This window comes from Carcharodon carcharias, chromosome 11 (genome assembly GCF_017639515.1).
Source record: "Carcharodon carcharias isolate sCarCar2 chromosome 11, sCarCar2.pri, whole genome shotgun sequence".
NCBI classification, from domain to species: Eukaryota; Metazoa; Chordata; class Chondrichthyes; order Lamniformes; family Lamnidae; genus Carcharodon; species Carcharodon carcharias.
This window is the reverse complement of record NC_054477.1, coordinates 94,608,877-94,628,759: the sequence shown is the minus strand read 5'-3', so window position 1 is coordinate 94,628,759 and position 19,883 is coordinate 94,608,877. Positions and strand designations below refer to the sequence as shown.

Sequence of the window (19,883 nt, the reverse complement as noted above, 5' to 3'; positions counted from 1 at the left end):
GTGTGACTGGAGTCACTTGTAGATGTGCAGGTTCTCTTCCACAAAGGAAGTTAGTGAACCTGCTGAGTGCTTACAAAATCCAGGATCTTTCATATTAATTTCTGATAAAAAATCTGTTAATTTGTGGATTGTAAGTTCAATTTAATCAATTTGTTATGGTGGATTTGAACTTCCACATCCTGGATTACTAGGCCAATCCCATTATCACTATGTTACCATACATGTGTCATTTATCAACCAAAATTTACAGTGCCTAAAGTAAACAAAGGGGCAAATGTCAGTACCTCTCATGCAAACTTTCAAACAATCAGCTACTTCGACATTGGAAGGCTGGAAGACACAGCGAGACAACCATCTACACAAAACAATCAAGTCAATCTGAGATCAAAAGTAACAGTTTTACTTCAAATTCACTCTATTGAATCATTTTGATTATTATGTGGATCGATTGTAAGATTGAGTCAAAAACAGGAAAAAAGGTTAAAATCTGTTTTAGATAGTTGAACTATGTATCAATTTTGTTGAATCAGATCAGATGAAATGTGAATTAATTCCTCATTGGCCAAAAAAAAAATCCAATGCCAAACTATATCTCAAAGGGAAATATTTTCTTTTTGAATTAAGAATTGGATACACTGAAAATTAGTTTCTCTGTCATGTGCATTATGCTAAATGACAGTGGAAATGTACAGGAAATGCAAAAGCAGTCCAAATCTCACTGTAATTCTTCCATCAGATACATGGTTATAAGTTGCTGCCAACAACAATATTGCCAATTTTCCTTGCTTACTGTAAGTACTTCAGGGATGTTAGACTGCAGGAAGATATCCATGGGCCATTAAGGTGGGCAGAACAATGGTAAATAAAGCTCAATTTGGTAAGTGCAAGGCAATGCATTTGGGGAAGGCTAACAAAGGCAAGGGAATGCACAATAAAAGGTGAGATACTGAGAACTGTAGAGGAACAGAGGGACCTTGGAGTGCATGTCCACAAATCCCTGCAAGTCGTTGGACTAGTAGAGAAGGTGCCCCAGAATGCCTTCAGGATATTTACAGCCAAGTCAAAGAAGATAAGAACTGGGAGGTTACGCTGGAACTATATAATATGCTAGTTCTCCACAGCTAGAGTGCTGCCTGTAGTTTTGCTCATTATACTGTAAGAAAAATGTGATTGCTCTCGAGAGGGTATAGAGGATATTTACAAGGAGGAACTGGAGAATTTTACTTATAAGGAAAGGTTGGATAGGCTAAGGCTGTTTGCTTTGGAAGAGGTGACTGAGGGGAAACCTAATTGAAGTGAACAAAATTATGAAGGGTCTAGGTAGAGTGGCCCATTCCCTTTAGTTGAAAGATTCATAACTAGGGGTCATGGATTTAGGCTAAGAGGTAGGAGGTTTAGAGTGGATTCGAGGACAAAGTTTTTCACCCAGAGGGTGTTGGGGATCTGGAACTCACTGCCTGAAAGAGTGGTGGAGGCAGAAACCCACATAACATTTCAAAAATACTTAGACATGCACCTGAAGTGCCATAATCTGCAAGACTAGGCCCAACAGTTCTAGGTGAGATTAAGCTGGATGGCTACTTGTCAGCTGACGCAGACATGATGAGCTGAATGGCCTCCTTAAATTAAATAAATTTCTATGATTCGATGTTACCCTTTGTCAAATGCCTTTTGAAAGTCCATGTACACTCCATCACCCGCATTACCCTCAGCAACCAACACTCTGTTACCACATCAAAAAACTCAATCAAGATGGCTAAACATGATTTGCTCTTAACAACTCTGCGCTGGTTTTCCTTAATTAATCCACATTTGCCCCAGTGGCTGTTAATTTTGTCCCAAATTATCATCTCTAAAAGCTTTCCCACCACCCAGGTTAAACTGACAGGCCTGTCGTTGCCAGGCTTAAACCTCCCCTCCAAGTCATACACATCCTGACTTGGAAATATTGTCGTTCCTTCACTGTCGCTGGGTTAGCATCCTGGAATTCCCCAGCCAACAGCACCGTGGGAGTACCAACACCACATAGACTGCAAAGATGCAAGAAGGCAGTTTACCGCCACCTTCTCAAAGGCAATTAGGGATGGGTAATAATGCTGGCAAAACCCACATCCCATGAACAAATGAAAAAGTGTATTCTGAAAGTTGCCATGAAAATGTAATACTTGAAAGGTTGGAATTTGGTACAATGAGTCTAAACCAAACTTACTTTGTGATTGTAGTGTTGATACTTGCCACAAATCCAACGTATATCCCCTTTCTGAGTGCATCACGGTTAATATCAATACCGATGATCATCAATGACTTTAACTGTAAAATAATGTTTAATTTATCTAATTACCACAACACCCACATCACTCACATGTACATATACGAGTGTTAAATAAAAAGGAAGTCTGGAAAATCGGGTCTGGAAAATCTAAGTGTAACATGGTCAGTAAACTTTACATTATACACAAAGTTTCCTCCTCCTATGAGTCTTGAATGACAGGATCTTTCTACACATTTAGGATTATGCCCTGAACAAATATGGGGCTGCAGACAAGGAGAGTTTCCAACTACACTGATGATGACATCTAATGACTTGAGTGTTTGTGATAGATGCCTGTGATCTGCTCACAAATTTCTTCAACCATTTGTATAGTGGTATAAAATCCCAAAATACATTTTAAAAAAGTGAAAGTTGAATGAAGATGACAAAAATACAGACAGGTGGAGCAGTATTACTGTAATTACTGTACATAAGAGGGAAATAAATTTCGGACAGATCAAGTGTATGCTTTAAAGATCAACCGTCTGCAATCAAGTAGATTCAAGACAGCAATGATCCATTTAGAGAATACTTGAAAAATGTATGAATATTTCAATATGATTAAATTGTTAATACAGCTTAAAACAGAACAATGTGCCTGTTGAAGTCAACGAAAGCCAAACTTTAACTTTAGACAAGATATAGAACAGAGTACTCACGGGAATCTCCACCATCCACAATTCTCCCCCTATTTTGCAAGCCATCTGCAAAGCAATTTTGGTGACAATACTCATCATATTTGCTCTATTTAGAGTACGGGCCACCACACATTGACTTGGAATTGGCTTTTCTACACACAAGAATTTCTTTATACAGTCATAATTATTCTTCTGATTTGAGGGTAGGATGCACAATACCTGCAATTCAAGAAAAAGATCATCTGTTAGAATACATCAGGATAGAAATTAATATAAAAGAAAAGCTCTGACAAGAGTTAACAAGTTGAAATGTTAACTACGTTTCTCTGTCCATAGATGCTGCCAGACCTGCTGACTGTTCCCAGTATTTTCTGTTTGGATTTGGAGTAGAGATCGATATATATTGTGACCACTTCTCAGGCAAAAAAAAATCAGTTTAGCAGTGCAATAGCTTGCGCACAGTTGGAGCAGACGTTGGTTCCTCTCCCAAATTTGTGGGGTTCCTTTTAGGTACCTTTTTAGGACAGTTATTTCAACCAAGTACTAGGCCTCTTCGATATGCAAATTAAGGACCTAAAGCTTGTGAAAGGACACCTTTGACAAATTAGTCACCACATGAGTAGATGGCAGCCCTTGTGATTGTCAACAATTTTTTTCCCTTCCGACAGAGCTAGGAATACCTTGACTCCATAGGAGACACCCACTGCCTCACCCACTACCATAGCCAGCTCCAAGCCTTCTCCAAGAACTTACCTCAGGGTTGCTACCGGTGAGTCAGACAACCAATGAGTGGTTTGTCACAAGGATGAGCTGCTGGTGGAGTTGCAGCCAGCACTGGCAGCTCACTCAGCAAATAAAGAGGAGGCCTGAGTCCAATTTCTATTGATCCTCGCACCTCAAATATTTTAGGCTAGATTTTCCTACTGGCGGGAGGGGAGGAGAGCAGAGGAAAAGCAAGCCCCAGTACGAGATCCCCACTCCAAAATCCTTGCAAAGCCAATTTCCTGGAGTCTGCTGGAAGCAACCATTAATTGCCTATTGTGTGCTCAGTCCACCTTAAGTAAATAATAATAGATGGATAAGGTTTTTCTCAGGCCCCAAATCCTTCTTCTACCATGCAGTAGCTGCTAGTAGAACCCAATGGTTCTCCGGATCATTTGTTGGGACCGGCTTGTAGCAGCCTACAGGATCTGTGCAGTTAAAAGCCACAAGGCACCTAGAGCAATGCAGAGAATTATTTTAAAAATTCTGAAGCATATTTAAGTTTTAAAGTTTATTTAATGCCTTTAAATTCCTTTTAAGTATTGTTGTGATTTCATTAGAAACCACAAATCCAAAATCTCAGTTATTTACTGAAAGAATGAAGCCACAAGATTCTACAGTTTAAACAGAAGAATCTTTTATATACAAGAATCAAACGTAGCAAACACTAAATACTATCTTAGGTGATCGTCTATAGTCTTAAACCCAGAATCAACATAAGTTAAACATGAAAAAACAAAAACAAAATTACCTGGAAAAACTCAGCAGGTCTGGCAGCATCGGTGGAGAAGAAAAGAGTTGACATTTCGAGTCCTCATGACCCTTCAACAGAACTTTGTGAATCCAAGGAGAGGGGTGAAATATAAGCTGGTTTAAGGTGGTGGTGGGTGGGGCGGGGGGGGGAGGGGTGTTGGGTGGGGGGAGAGAAGTGGAGGGGGGTGGTGTGGTTGTAGGGACAAGCAAGCAGTGATAGAAGCAGATCATCAAAAGATGTCACAGACAAAAGAACACAGATTGGTGATATTATCTAAACGAATGTGCTAGTTAAGAATGGATGGTAGAGCACTCAAGGTATAGCTCTAGTGGGGGTGGGAGGAGCATAAAAGATTTAAAAATAATGGAAATAGTAGGGAAAAGAGAAATCTATATAAATTATTGGAAAAAACAAAAGGAAGGGGGAAGAAACAGAAAGGGGGTGGGGATGGAGGAGGGAGTTCAAGACCTATAGTTGTTGAATTCAATATTCAGTCCGGAAGGCTGTAAAGTGCCTAGTCGGAAAATGAGTTGCTGTTCCTCCAGTTTGCGTTGGGCTTCACTGGAACAATGCAGCAAGCCAAGGACAGACACATGGGCAAGAGAGCAGGGTGGAGTGTTAAAATGGCAAGCGACAGGAAGGTTGGGGTCATTCTTGCGGACAGACCGCAGGCGTTCTGCAAAGCGGTCACCCAGTTTACGTTTGTCTCTCCGATGTAGAGGAGACCGCATTGTGAGCAACGAATGCAGTAGACTAAGTTGGGGGAAATGCAAGTGAAATGCTGCTTCACTTGAAAGGAGTGTTTGGGCCCTTGGACGGTGAGGAGAAAGGAAGTGAAGGGGCAGGTGTTACATCTTTTGCGTGGGGAGGTGCCATAGGTGGAGGTTGAGGAATAGGGGGTGATTTAGGAGTGGACCAGGGTGTCCCGGAGGGAATGATCCCTACGGAATGCCGCGGTGGGGGAGGGGTGGGGGGGTGAAGGGAAGATGTGTTTGGTTGTGGCAACATGCTGGAGTTGGCGGAAATGGCGGAGGATGATCCTTTGAAAGCGGAGGCTGGTGGGGTGATAGGTGAGGACAAGGGGGACCCTATCATGTTTCTGGGAGGGAGGAGAAGGCGTGAGGGCAGATGCGCGGGAGATGGGCCGGACACGGTTGAGGGCCCTGTCAACGACCGTGGGTGGAAAACCTCGGTTAAGGAAGGAGGAGGACATGTCAGAGGAACTGTTTTTGAAGGTAGCATCATCGGAACAGATGCGACGGAGGCAAAGGAACTGAGAGAATGGGATGGAGTCCTTACAGGAAGCGGGGTGTGAGGAGCTGTAGTCAAGGTAGCTGTGGTAGTCGGTAGGCTTGTAATGGATATTGGTGGACAGTCTATCACCAGAGATTGAGACAGAGAGGTCAAGGAAGGGAAGGGAGGTGTCAGAGATGGACCACATGAAAATGATGGAGGGGTGGAGATTGGAAGCAAAATTAATACATTTTTCCAAGTCCCGACGTGAGCATGAAGCAGCACCGAAGTAATCATCGATGTACCGGAGAAAGAGTTGTGGAAGGGGGCCGGAGTAGGACTGGAACAAGGAATATTCCACATACCCCATAAAGAGACAGGCATAGCTGGGGCCCATGCGGGTACCCATAGCCACATCTTTTATTTGGAGGAAGTGAGAGGAGTTGAAGGAGAAATTGTTCAGTGTGAGAACAAGTTCAGCCAGACGGAGGAGAGTAGTGGTGGATGGGGATTGTTCGGGCCTCTGTTCGAGGAAGAAGCTAAGGGCCCTCAGACCATCCTGGTGGGGGATGGAGGTGTAGAGGGATTGGACGTCCATGGTGAAGAGGAAGCGGTTGGGGCCAGGGAACTGGAAATTGTTGATGTGACGTAAGGTGTCAGAGGAATGACGGATGTAGGTGGGAAGGGACTGGACAAGGGGAGAGAGAAGGGAGTCAAGATAACGAGAAATGAGTTCCGTAAGACAGGAGCAAGCTGACACGATCGGTCTACCGGGACAGTTCTGTTTGTGGATTTTGGGTAGGAGGTAGAAGCGGGCCGTCCTAGGTTGGGTGACTATCAGGTTGGGTGACTATCAGAGACTATCGTCTCTGGGCTTACTTCTTTGGGCAGGAATCCTCCCCCCATTCAACAGATCCTTTTACACACCTCCAATATTCTCCCTCCACCTGGACCCCTCCTTCTGGATTCTTACCTTCTCTTGATCTTTTCATTGAGAACTGTTGGCATGACATTAGTCGTCTCAAATTCTCTGCTCCTCTCACCCATTCTAATCTGTCTCTCTCTGAATTTACTGCACTCCGTTCTCTCAGGTCCAACCCTAACATTGTAATCAAACCCGCTGACAAGGGTGTGCTGTTGTTGTCTGGGCACTGACCTTTACCTCGCGGAGGCTGAGCATCAATTCGCAGACACTTCCTCCTACCTCTCCCTGGACCATGACCCCACCACTGAACATCAAGCCATTGTTTCCAGGACTGTCACTGACCTCATCTCCTCTGGGGATCTTCCTCCCACAGCTTCCAACCTGATAGTCGCCCAACCTCGGATGGCCCACTTCCACCTCCTACCCAAAATCCACAAACAGAACTGTCCCGGTAGACCGTTCGTGTCAGCTTGCTCCTAACCCACGGAACTTATTTCTTATTATCTTGACTCCCTTCTCTCTCCCCTTGTCCAGTCCCTTCCCACCTACATCCGTCATTCCTCTGACACCTTACGTCACATCAACAATTTCCAGTTCCCTGGCCCCAACCGCTTCCTCTTCACCATGGAAGTCCAATCCCTCTACACCTCCATCCCCCACCAGGATGGTCTGAGGGCCCTTAGCTTCTTCCTCGAACAGAGGCCCGAACAAACCCCATCCACCACTACTCTCCTCCGTCTGGCTGAACTTGTTCTCACACTGAACAATTTCTCCTTCAACTCCTCTCACTTCCTCCAAATAAAAGATGTGGCTATGGGTACCCGCATGGGCCCCAGCTATGCCTGTCTCTTTATGGGGTATGTCGAACATTCCTTGTTCCAGTCCTACTCCGGCCCCCTTCCACAACTCTTTCTCCGGTACAACGATGATTACTTCGGTGCTGCTTCATGCTCACGTCGGGACTTGGAAAAATTTATTAATTTTGCTTCCAATCTCCACCCCTCCATCATTTTCACGTGGTCCATCTCTGACACCTCCCTTCCCTTCCTTGACCTCTCTGTCTCAATCTCTGGTGATAGACTGTCCACCAATATCCATTACAAGCCTACCGACTCCCACAGCTACCTCGACTACAGCTCCTCACAACTCGCTTCCTGTAAGGACTCCATCCCATTCTCTCAGTTCCTTCGCCTCCATCGCATCTGTTCCGATGATGCTACCTTCAAAAACAGTTCCTCTGACAAGTGCTCCTTCTTCCTTAACCGAGGTTTTCCACCCACGGTCGTTGACAGGACCCTCAACTGCGTCCGGCCCATCTCCCACGCATCTGCCCTCACGCCTTCTCCTCCCTCCCAGAAACATGATAGGGTCCCCCTTGTCCTCACTTATCACCCCACCAGCCTCCGCATTCAAAGGATCATCCTCCACCATTTCCGCCAACTCCAGCATGATGCCACAACCAAACACATCTTCCCTCCACCCCCCCACCCCTCCCCCACCGCGGCATTCCGTAGGGATCATTCCCTCCGGGACACCCTGGTCCACTCCTAAATCACCCCCTATTCCTCAACCCCCACCTATGGCACCTCCCCATGCCCACGCAAAAGATGTAACACCTGCCCCTTCACTTCCTTTCTCCTCACCGTCCAAGGGCCCAAACACTCCTTTCAAGTGAAGCAGCATTTCACTTGCATTTCCCCCAACTTAGTCTACTGCATTCGTTGCTCCCAATGCGGTCTCCTCTACATTGGAGAGACAAACGTAAACTGGGTGACCGCTTTGCAGAACACCTGCGGTCTGTCCGCAAGAATGACCCCAACCTTCCTGTCGCTTGCCATTTTAACACTCCACCCTGCTCTCTTGCCCATGTGTCTGTCCTTGGCTTGCTGCATTGTTCCAGTGAAGCCCAACGCAAACTGGAGGAACAGCAACTCATTTTCCGACTAGGCACTTTACAGCCTTCCGGACTGAATATTGAATTCAACAACTTTAGGTCTTGAACTCCCTCCTCCATCCCCACCCACTTTCTGTTTCTTCCCCCTTCCTTTTGTTTTTTCCAATAATTTATATAGATTTTTCTTTTCCCACCTATTTCCATTATTTTAAAATCTTTTATGCTCACCCCACCCCCACTAGAGCTATAACTCTTTCGAGTACAAACCCGTTTCCATCTGTTTCAGATGAAGTTACATTGTTTCATAGTTTTCCATTGCGAGATTTGAACTCTTGATCTTGGGGTTACAAACCCAGTACCATAACCACTTGGCTATTTAGGCTAAGCTCCCACTAGAGCTATACCTTGAGTGCCCTACCATCCATTCTTAATTAGCACATTCGTTTAGATATATATCACCAACTGCAACACCTGTGTTCTTTTGTTCTGTTGTCTGTGACATCTTTTGATGATCTGCTTCTATCACTGCGTGCTTGTCCCTACAACCACACCACCCCCCTCCACTTCTCCAGCCCCCCACCGCCCTCCCCCCCCGCCCCCCCCCCCCCACCGCCCCACCCCCCAACCACCACCACCACCACCACCACCTTAAACCAGATTATATTTTACGCCTCTCCTTGGATTCACCTAGTTCTGTTGAAGGGTCATGAGGACTCGAAATGTCAACTCTTTTCTTCTCCACTGATGCTGCCAGACCTGCTGAGTTTTTCCAGGTAATTCTGTTTTTGTTTTGGATTTCCAGCATCCGCAGTTTTTTGTTTTTATAAGTTAAACGTGAATTGACAGACAAATTATGGGCGATTACAGACTATAACCTACACAGTAAATGGCATATACAACTAGGAGAGATCTTATAAATTGGCTCAGCAGGCTACTTAGCATTTATGTCATCAATTTTAGTCACAATGTCCGTCAAAACTCTGTCTTCCTCACAAAGAATTTCAGCTCCTCTTCTTCTAGGATTTAGCCTGATTCCCCAGCCGACCACCAACCTGGGTTTCACAGGCACGGTCTTCACCAAAAATAGCACATATCTGCAGAACCTCTTCAATTCACTTCGGATAGTGTAGATTCACCAACGTAATCTTCAAGTAATAGAAGCAGCTGCAGCAAATGTATCTTTGCTTATTCCCAGCTTCTGGATTGTGCCTCTGTTTTCTTCAGCTAGCCAGTGGACTCATCAATTTCTACTGAACTCTGATGGCTCTGTCTACTTTTACATATTTTCAGCCAGAGGTTTTGGTTTCCATTCTCAGTTTCAGCCTCAGTTTCTCTAGCAACTTGGAAGTGACAGTTTCCCTTTTCAGTTTCTTTTTTCAATTTGGATCTGCCACAAAAAATGCAAGTTTTTCCCATAGATTCCACCACAATATTTTGGTACGTTTTTAACCCTAAAATGGAAAAAGTTTTATCTGGGTAGCCTGAAGCGATGGAGCAATGGGGTCACCCTCTTCATTCCTCCACAACAACAATCTACCTTTATATAGCAGCTTTAACATAGCAAAGCATCCCAAAGAACATGTGGAAGCTGATATGTTTTTGGATATAGTCACTGAGGGGCGGTGAGAAGAAAAAGGGGCCTCAATGGACCCGAAGTAATAGTACGAGAACAGAGAAAAAAAACCATAAACTGTAAACCTTAAATTAACATATAGGTGCTTTACTTTTAGCAAATGTAATTGCCATGAATAAATTATTTGCTGAGTTAAATAATAATTTTAAGCTTATCGGCATTTACGTGTACATTTCACACTATCTGAATAGTTCTGAACAACTGGTTTCTTGCAAGTTCAGGTGTTAATTAATCAATCTTAGGTATTTATAGTTAATATTTGAAAAAGACTTACATTTATATTGTACCTTTCATGGCTTCAAGACTCCCCAAATTGCCTTGCAGGCACTGAAGGTACTTTTGAAGAGGAGCCCTCGTTGTGATCTCAGAAACACAGCCACTAATTTGCAGACAACAAACTCCCATAAACAGCAATGTGATAACAGCTAGATAATCATGTTCATTAAGAGTAAACTATTAGATGAGCTTATGACCGGAGTGGAATTAATGTAACACGGAGACTACATTCTTCAAAACCTCATCATTGTTTCGCAGAACTCTATAGTCAGAAAGAAAGTTCCTATTTTAAGTTTCCAGTGTGCACCAAGTATAGTCGTCATAAAATATCTAAGGCTAATTTTGCAGAAGCTTTGTACTACCTCTTAAACAATAAATACAGATTTAGTCTGCATATTTACCAGCTGTGTACTGCTCGCGATGTGATGCCTCAAAGCTTGTATGAAGGATGTGGGGCTTTCATTTACTTGTACCCTGTAAACACATCACAAGTCAACTATCAAGACGTAATTGTTTAAGTAAATTAGGTTAGCAACCCAAGGTAATGAGAATAGAAAACATGTGCGTTCAAGCATTCTCATTAAAATAATGGGCCAGGACTTCCGAGGAGTGGCAATCACAGTCGGATTACTTACCTTAGTTATGAGTGGCAGATTTCTCGCCTGGCCTTCTGACTCAGGCCTGTTAAGAAATGTGCAGTGTACTGGGAGACTTCAGTGCAGAGCAGCAGCGGGGCGGGGCGGGGGAAGCTATGCCCCGTTTTTACAGCACTAGCTGTAGTAAGCCAGTTAAGTTTAAACCAGCCACGTTGAGATGCCAGGCAGAAGGTAAATGTGTCAGTGGATAGGATGGGGAGGGGGGGGATGGGGGGATGGGGAATGGGGAGAGAAAGGGGGTGGGTTGGATGGGGGAAGGGGAGGAGGGTAGGATGGGTCAGGGGTTGGGAGGGTAGTCCAGGGGTGGGGAGGTAGTTGGGGGTCAAGGCAGGTAGTCAGAGAGGTGGGGAGGGGTAGTCAATGTTGGTGATGGTAGCTGGGGGTGGTCAGGAGGGTAGTTGGGTTTAGGGAGCTGTTGGAGGGGTGGGGTGGTAGTCAGGGGTGGGGGGGTGGCGGAGGGTTAGTCAGGGGTTGGGGGCTGATCAGAAGGATCTGGGGGTAGTTGGGGGGGATCAGTAGGGTAGCCGGCAGGGTGATCAGGGGCCAGAGGGGCGTTAGTCAAGGGGGTGGAGGAGTAGTTGGGTCGTTGGGAGAGTAGTCGGGGGTGTGGGGGTTTAATTGAGGGGGTGGGGAGTAGTCATGGGGTCGGGAGGGTAATCAGGGCTGCAGGGGGTTAATTGAGGGAGTGGGTGAATAGTTGTAGGGCTGGGAGGGTAATCAGGAATGTGGTGGGATCCAGTGAGGACTTCTGGGGTGGGGAGGGGGGAGCCTTCAGTACCATTGTTACCCAGGAGTTAGAAGTGGTTTTAATTGTCCTAACTGATCCTGGGTAGCTATTCTGCTAAGTGAGTGGAAACCATCTGAGGTTTCTGATTTAGATCAGAATTTTCGATGGTTCTCAGTGCAGGGTAACTGCCCATCAGAAGTTTGAACTTCCCGGGCAGTCCCAACACATCTTCTGGGCTACCTCCCTGGTATGACCCCGGAGATTAGAAGTTCTGGGCCATTATATTAAATATTTATTTATTTATTAATTATGAAAGTACGTAAAAAGGTTGGCAGTGCTCAAACTAGAAAAATCAATTAGGATGCATCCCAGTTTGCTGAAGGAAATAATGGAGGCCCTGGCAAGTATCTTTCAATCCTCCTTAATTATGGAAGTAGTGTGAGAGGACTAGAAAATTGCACTTGCTGCATTGCTGTTTAAAAGGGGGAGAGGATTAAACCTGGGTAACTACAGGCCAATCAGTCTAACATTAGCAGTTGGGAAACTTCTAGACTCCATAATCCAGGATGAAATCGATTGTCACTTTGAGAACATAGGGTAATAAATGACAACTAACATGGATTTGTCAGAGGAAAATCTTGTCAGACAACTTAATGGAATTCTTTGATGAAATAACAGAGTTGATTGTGAAGATAGTACAGTTGATGTTGAGTAAATGAACTTCAAAATATGCAGACTAAATCTGCATTTATTGTTTGAGGTGCATGATAGTGTCCACATAGTAGATTAATTAGCAAAATTGATGCTCATGGGATTAAAGAGGCAGTGGTGGTGTGAATAGGAAATTGGCTAAGAGACAGAAAGCGGGATGTACTGATGAATGGTTGTTTTCCAGGCTGGATGGAAGTATACAGAGGTCAGGATTAGGACCACTGCTCCTTTTGATAGATACATGAACTGGACTTGCAAATGACAAAACTTGGGAATGCAGTAAATAGCGATGAGAGTAATGGCAGACTTCAGACTGGTGAAATGGATGGAAACATGGCGGATGAAATTTAATGCAGAAAAGTGAAGTGATGCACTTTGGAAGGAAGGATGAGGAGGGACAACATTAATTAAATGGCACAGTTTTAAAGGGGGGTGAGATCTTGGGCAGGATTTTCTGTGCAAGCTTCTGAATCCTGTCATCAGGCTCAAACGTAGGCCAGAAGCCTTGCACTGTGTGGGAAACAGTCACTCAGTGTGATTTTCCCTGGGGTGGCCAGTTGAGGACAGTGGGCAGCATCTCAAACTTAGAGGGTCAATCAGCTGCCTTCCAGCTTGAAAGGAGCAATAGGTTGTGATGGCCAAAATAAAGGTTCAAATTAGCTTCAAAATGGAGGTGCCCTTTCTCAAACCTTTTTGAATTTAAAATTTAAAAAAAGGGTTTTGCTACCAGGCCACCACTTTTGGGACACCCCTCTACAGGGTGGCCTGAGGCTGCTGCTGCACCTAAGCAGGGAGGCCTAGGCATGCCTGGAGTGCTGACCTCCTGTTCTGTTGCCAGGAACCTACCTCCAGACATCTAAACTGACCCACACTGCCTGTGGGAATCAGCGGGCCGACTGGAACCAGTAGGCCTCTGTTAACAGGCAGTTAATTACTTTAATAGGCTACCCATTCTGCCCCCTGCCCATCCCACTTGCAGGTAAATGGCCCAGGACAGGATGGAGCCAGGGAAGTAGCACAAAGGCCATCTGTGTTATTTTTAGCTCCCGTGTGCAGCCCCAGTAGGGCCTAAAAATCAGGTACATGTGGTTCACATTCACAAGGTGGCCGGAGAAGGCAATAAGGTCATTAAAAAACACACACAGGATCCTTGAATTCATAAACAGAAGCATGGAGGAAAAAAGAAAGATATTATGCTAAACATTTACAACGGTGTCCAATTGAGCATGACACTTTAGGATAGATGTCACCATCTTGGAGGGGGTGGATCAGTGGCAATCAGGAGTGATGAGGTACCACAAGTTGATGCCTAATTTAAGAAGGGAGACAGAACATGTCCAAGGAATTATAACATGGTCAATTTAACATCAACGGTAGGAAAAGTCTTGGAATCCCTACTGAAGGAAAGAATGAAAGAACATCTCAAAGCCAAAAATATAATAATAATAGTCAGCATGGATTTCAAAAGGGAAGGCCTTGCTTAACTAACCATGTTGAATTTTTGGACAAGGTTTAAAAAAAAGAGTAGACAAGGGTAATGTAGTATATGTAATTTATCTAGATTTTCACAAGGCCTTCATAAAGGTACCACATTAATAATCTAATGAATAAGGTCAGAGAATGCAGAGTCAGGGGACAAAGTACCAGAATGTATAGCTAGCTGGCCTCAAGACAGAAAGCAGAGAGTAGAGGTAAAGGGTAGTTATTAAGAGTGGCAGAAGGTGGCGACTGGGACACTACAAGGATCAGTGGTGGGACCACTGTTGTTCATGAGTTGTAGTAACAATTTGGAATTTAAAACAAAACAATTTCTAAATTTCCAGGTGACTCCAAATTGAGGGAGATGCTGAGAATGACAGCAACAAATTACAAAAAGTTAATAAACTTGCAGAGTGAACATAAAATTGGCAAATTAATTTCAACACAATTATAATATTTTGGCAACAAAAATAAGGAGATTGCATATTACCTAGAAAATAAGAACCTAAATGGGGTAGAGGAGCAAAGGGATTGGGAACATAAATACACAGATCACTAGAAGTAGCAACACAGGTTAACAAGAACTGGAAAGTAAAGAAGCTTTGTTAAACCTGTATTGAACCTTGGCCAGGAAACATCTGGAGTACTGCATACAATTCTGTTCGTCATAGTATAAGAAAGGTATAGGGCAGAATTTTCTGCCTGTTGGGCAGGCTGAGCAGGAGCGGCCGCAGAGCTGATCGGCGCCCGTGATCAGGGCCGCACCACCATTTTACGTGGGTGGGCCAATTAAAGCCCACCCAGCGCATTTCTGACTCCCATGAATAGCGGGAGTGCGCGGGCTGTGGCGGGTGTGCACAGTCCGCCGGGTCCAATGGCGACCCAGCAGTCTGTTTAAAGGAAGGCCGGGCAGCCTCCTGTCGGCTGCTCACAATGGTCACGTCCAGGTCAGACCACAGGGCACACTGGAGGAAGGCCACAGGAGCAGGGCAGGCTGCAGGGTAGGCCAGCAGGGGGCCAATGTGCCCCTCACTTTTCTTATGACTGCCTTGCAGTCCTCCTCGAGGAGGTGGCAGCACAGCGGGAGGTGTTGATTCCCCAGGATGGGAGGAGGAGGCCCCCCCACATGACCAAACGTGCCTGGGAGGAGGTGGCGGAGGTGGTGAGCTCCCACGACATAGTGCAGCGCACCTGGATCCAGTGTCGTAAGCACTTCAACAACTTGTTGAGCTCTGGCAGGGTGAGCACCATGTTGGTGTTGGGCATTTAATCCAGCAGGTAGCCTTAGCCTTTGAGGCTCCTCCCACCCCCCAAGTCTTCCTGTTGTGACTGCATTGAATCATGCTGGACATTTCTCGTACGCTGGGTGGGCAAGCAGATAATGCCCATGCTTACATCCGCCTCAGTGGGCCATGAGGAGATGAGTTCTCCCCTGCACTATGTGTTGCTCTTAGTCACACATGGTTGGTCTGGGGGCAACCTGCAAGAGATGCAGCTAGGCACATACTCATAACTCCAACACATGCCCTATTCACGATGATGAGATGGTGGAAGGGGAGCCTCAATGTGCCGTGGCCAAGAGCCATCAGCTGCCCTCGACGCTGCACATAGTTGCACCTCCTTGCTATGGGAGCAAAGACCGTGTGTTTCCCAAAGTGATGTATGCAGAATGTGTCCAAGGTGGCTGTTGGGGGGGTTGGGAGCAGGCGTACTATCTTTGTGTGACTGATCAGCAGTAGCGGGGAGAGGAGGCATTGGAGGCCTGATTTGGGCCACTGGGGTTGGGTGTGGTGTGCGTGTGCAGAGTCCCTGTGCGATTAGCCACAATGAATGGTCTGCTCTGTTTTTCAGGAAAAGAATGCTCATAATGCATCTGAGCATTCGTGGACTGGAGGCAGCCAGGCTCGCTTCATGATGTTAAGGCACTTTGAACAGGAGGCCCTAGATCTTGAGAGGCGCCATACACCCAGGTCAACTGGTGTCGGTGAGGTTGGGGTGGAACAGCCAGGTATTTGAGGCCAACAGTGAGATCCGCAATGTCCTCCCACCATCCATAGCACTGATGATTGTTTAATTTGTTATTGTTGCAACATTGCTCGGTCACAGAGTGATAGAGTCAGAGGTGTGGGTCATAGAGAAAGGTCCCTCAGCTCTTCGAGGATGCGCATCTCTAGCACCTTCCAAAGTCGCCTTATCCCATTTCCGACCATTATCCCCGTGACCTTGTGCGCCATGGCATCGCAACTGCACATCCAAATGCTTATTACATGTTAGGAGGGTTTCTGCGTCCACCACCCTTTCAGGCAGCGCGTCCCACATTCCCAACACCCTCTGTGTGCAAAAGTTGCTCATCACCTCACCTGTCAACCTCATGCCCCTTACTTTAAATCTATGCTACCTGGTTACTGATCCCTCCGCTAAGGGGAAAAATTATTTCTGTTGGCCCTACCCATGTCCCTCATAATGTTATAAACCTCAATAATGTCACTCCTTAATCTCCTCTGCTCCAGAGGAAATAACCCCAGTCTATGCTACGTCTCCTCATAAGTCAAACTCTCCAGCCCAGACAGAATCCTGGTCAACAACCTCTGTACTCTCTCCACTCCAATCACATCCCTCCCAAGAAGCGCATTTCACAACTGCACACAGAACTATAGCTGTGGTCTAGGCAGCGTTTTCTGCATTTGCAACATGAGCTCCCTGTTCCTATATTCTATTCTTCAGCTAATAAAGGAAAATATGGCATTTACCTTCTTAAACACCTTATGTACCTGTCCCACTACCTTCAGGGACCTATTGACATGCCCAGCAAGGTCCCTCTGACCCTCCTTACTTTCCATGGTCTTGTCATTCCTCGTGTATTCCTGTACCTTGTTTCTCCTGCCCAAGTGCATCACCTCACACTTATCCACATAACATTCCATTTGGCATTCCTTAGGCCACCTGACCAGCCTGTCTGTATCCACCTGTAATGTAAGACTATCCTCCTGATCATTTGCAACCCCGCCAGTATTCGTCTCCATAGGTTCTGGAAGGTTGAACGCATAATGAGCCAGGGGAAAGGGATGAAATGTGTCACTGTATGCACGCTAACTGATCCACTGTCCTTGTTGTTCATTTCAGCATCATCAGAGCCTGTCCGCCAGGAGCAATTCCAGATGCCCCCTCTCACACCTGAGGGCCCTCAACTGTCACCTGCGTCACACCATTTCTGCGAGGCAGGCACCAGCACAGATACGAGCACCTTGGTAGGTATTGGAACATCGGCTAGTGTCTTGGGGCACAGTGGAGAGGGCTCTTCAAAATCGCTGGAGGAGCTGGCAGAGACAGAGAGCGTCGATGCCTCCAGCAATCGGAGGACTGTGGGGAACCAGGCACATGCTCAGTCGGTGCCTGATGATGTGCTTCTGGAGTCGTCCGTGACACAGGAAATGCAGCCGGTTGTGCGGGAGCATCTGGGAGTGATACATGAGGCTGTGCCTCGCTTGGTCTCCATGCTGCAGGAGTCCATGCGGAGCATCACTGATTCAATAAGCCTCATGGCAGAGCATCATGTTTCCTCCATGGAGAGAGTGGCAACTCTCATGGAGAGGCATCTCCAAGAGAACAGTCAGGTCCCCCTGAGGTTACACTCGGACCTGCAAGCCCTCACAGCACCAGTCGCCACAGCTGGTCAGTGCCAATGTGGGAGATGGTGTGGGCTTCAAGCTCCCCAGCTCGTTGCCCATCCATCCACGGTGAGCAGGGAGGTCCAGGGCGACCTCATGTCGGCAGAGCAGCTGCCTGTCGTATTTGCGGGCTCCTTTCACCGCGCTCCAGATGAGGGCAACAGCTGTTCCGCCCCTCTCCCAGTGACCGCTTAATCGGGTGCGGCTGTGACGACTGGGGAGATGCCAGCTGTGGACCTGGCAGATCCCTCCCAAGTGGGGCCAGAACAGGCTCCATGGGTCAGAGGACATCTGCCAAGGTCATCAAGGCCAACAGGACAGCAGGCTATCTCAGATGCCACTCCGAGCGATGGTGCAGCACCAAGACGTAGCACCCATAAACTAAAGCATAAGGCACCTTAGGTACACACAGGTTTCTCACTGGTGTTTTTGTGTTGGCCCTAGATTAGGGAATTATTATTTGTTTATGCTTGGAAAACATTTTGTTTTGACTTTGTGTGACCTTATGATGGTGAAAATTAAAACCAGATGTGTTACCGTGGCTGAGGGTGGCTCCTTTGTTCTGCATTTGTATTTTCTACATACGTGTCATGAGTGTTTGAGTGGACATTGAGGTTTATGCCAAAAGCCCTTAGTTGCAGTTCATGATCTGGCAGATTTAGCACTTAGGTGCCGAGTATGGAAGCGCCAGGGAAGGCCGGTCCTGCTGATCCATTTGTGTTGAGCTAGCTGAAAGTTCTTTGGATTAAAGTCTCCCGGATGTCCCTCCTTGGTGTAGTCCCGGGTCAGCGTTTAGCCCCTCATCATTCCCCTGTGCTTCCTCATCCTCAGAATCACTGCTGGACTCATCATGTACAGCTGCATCCACTGCAACAACGTCTTCATCATCCACTCCATCCCCCCTTTCCAGCGCAAGGTTGTGGAGAGTGCAGCGTGCAACCACTATCAGTGACACATGATCTGGGGGGTACTGGAGTGCTCCCCCTGAGTGGTCCAGGCATCAGAAGCGCATCTTGAGAAGACCAATGGTTCTCTCCACCACAGCCCTTGTGGAGGTGTGGCTCTTATTGTACCGCTGCTCAGCTTCTGACATTGGATGGCGGAGAGGCATCATAAGCCACCTTTTGAGGAGATAGCCCTTGTCACCCACCAACCATTCATCCAGCCAGGCTGGAGCACTGAAGGGCCCTGGCACCTGCAAGTGTCTGAGGATGTAGGCATCGTGGGAGCTGCCTGGGTACCTTGCACAGACTTGTAGAATCAGCATCCTGTGATCACACGCTATCTGCATGTTCATGGAGTGGAAGCCCTTCTTGTTCACAAAGACACTGGGGTCACCTGCTGGCACCTTGATGGCCACATGTGTGCAGTCTATAGCACCCTGGATGCAGGAGAAGCCAACAATCGCTGCAAAGCCTCTGGCTCACTATGTCTGGCTTGTCTTGTCCTAGCAGAAGTAGGTGAAGGTCAATGCCCATCTGAACAGAGCGTCTGTAACCTGCTTGACACAACTGTGCACAGCTGATTGGGAGACACCACAAAGATCACCTACCAACCCCTGGAAGAAGCCAGAGGCATAGAAGTGGAGGGCAACTGTGAGCTTCAGAGCCGCTGGCATGGGGTGTCCACCCACACAGTTAGGAGAGATCTCAGGGCCAATCATCTGACAGATATAGCTGACTGTCTCCCTTGAGAGACGGAGCCTCCTTCGGCACTGCACCTCAGACATATTGAGGTAGCTGCTTCGCCACCTGTAAACCCTGGCAGCAGGATAGTGGTGTCATCAGCGGCCCCTTCCACTTTGCACTACCTCTTGGCCCTGCACCCCTTGTACATGCTCCTGTCCTCCCAAACATGAGCTCCCCGGAGGTTGAATGTGCATTCCTGGCCTCCTCCTTATTCTAGCCCTCCCTTCCTCCTCAGAGTAGCTGCCTCCAGTGGACATCTGAGAACACATACCCAGGCTAAATGGAGGCCTCCGGAAACCTACAGGCCTGATAAAGATTCCTGACTGCAGGGTGCTGACCTGAAGGTTCAAAGTACACAGAAATTAAGTCTGAACTGCTACAGATCACACAGGCAAGTTTAAAAAACTTTCAGCAATAAATACTTCACAGACCAGATTGACAACCCCACTGAGCCCTCTTATCCCATCAATGGATGAGTTTTATTAAAAAGTCTCTTACCCGCCTGCCTGTTGTGCCTGTGCGCCAACC

General features: G+C 46.6%; 1 protein-coding gene across 1 annotated transcript in view; it reads right to left on the bottom strand.

The window, feature by feature from the left end:
• The window catches only part of LOC121284135 (piwi-like protein 4), an 84,249-nt gene that overhangs the window by 15,916 nt on the left and 48,450 nt on the right, over positions 1-19,883 (bottom strand). The window contains exons 12-15 of the mRNA XM_041199308.1: positions 10,828-10,900; positions 2,971-3,168; positions 2,210-2,310; positions 285-355 (exon numbers count right to left, since the gene is read on the bottom strand). Coding sequence (XP_041055242.1) covers positions 285-355; positions 2,210-2,310; positions 2,971-3,168; positions 10,828-10,900 — 443 coding nt within the window. The remainder of the gene's footprint in view (positions 1-284; positions 356-2,209; positions 2,311-2,970; positions 3,169-10,827; positions 10,901-19,883) is intronic.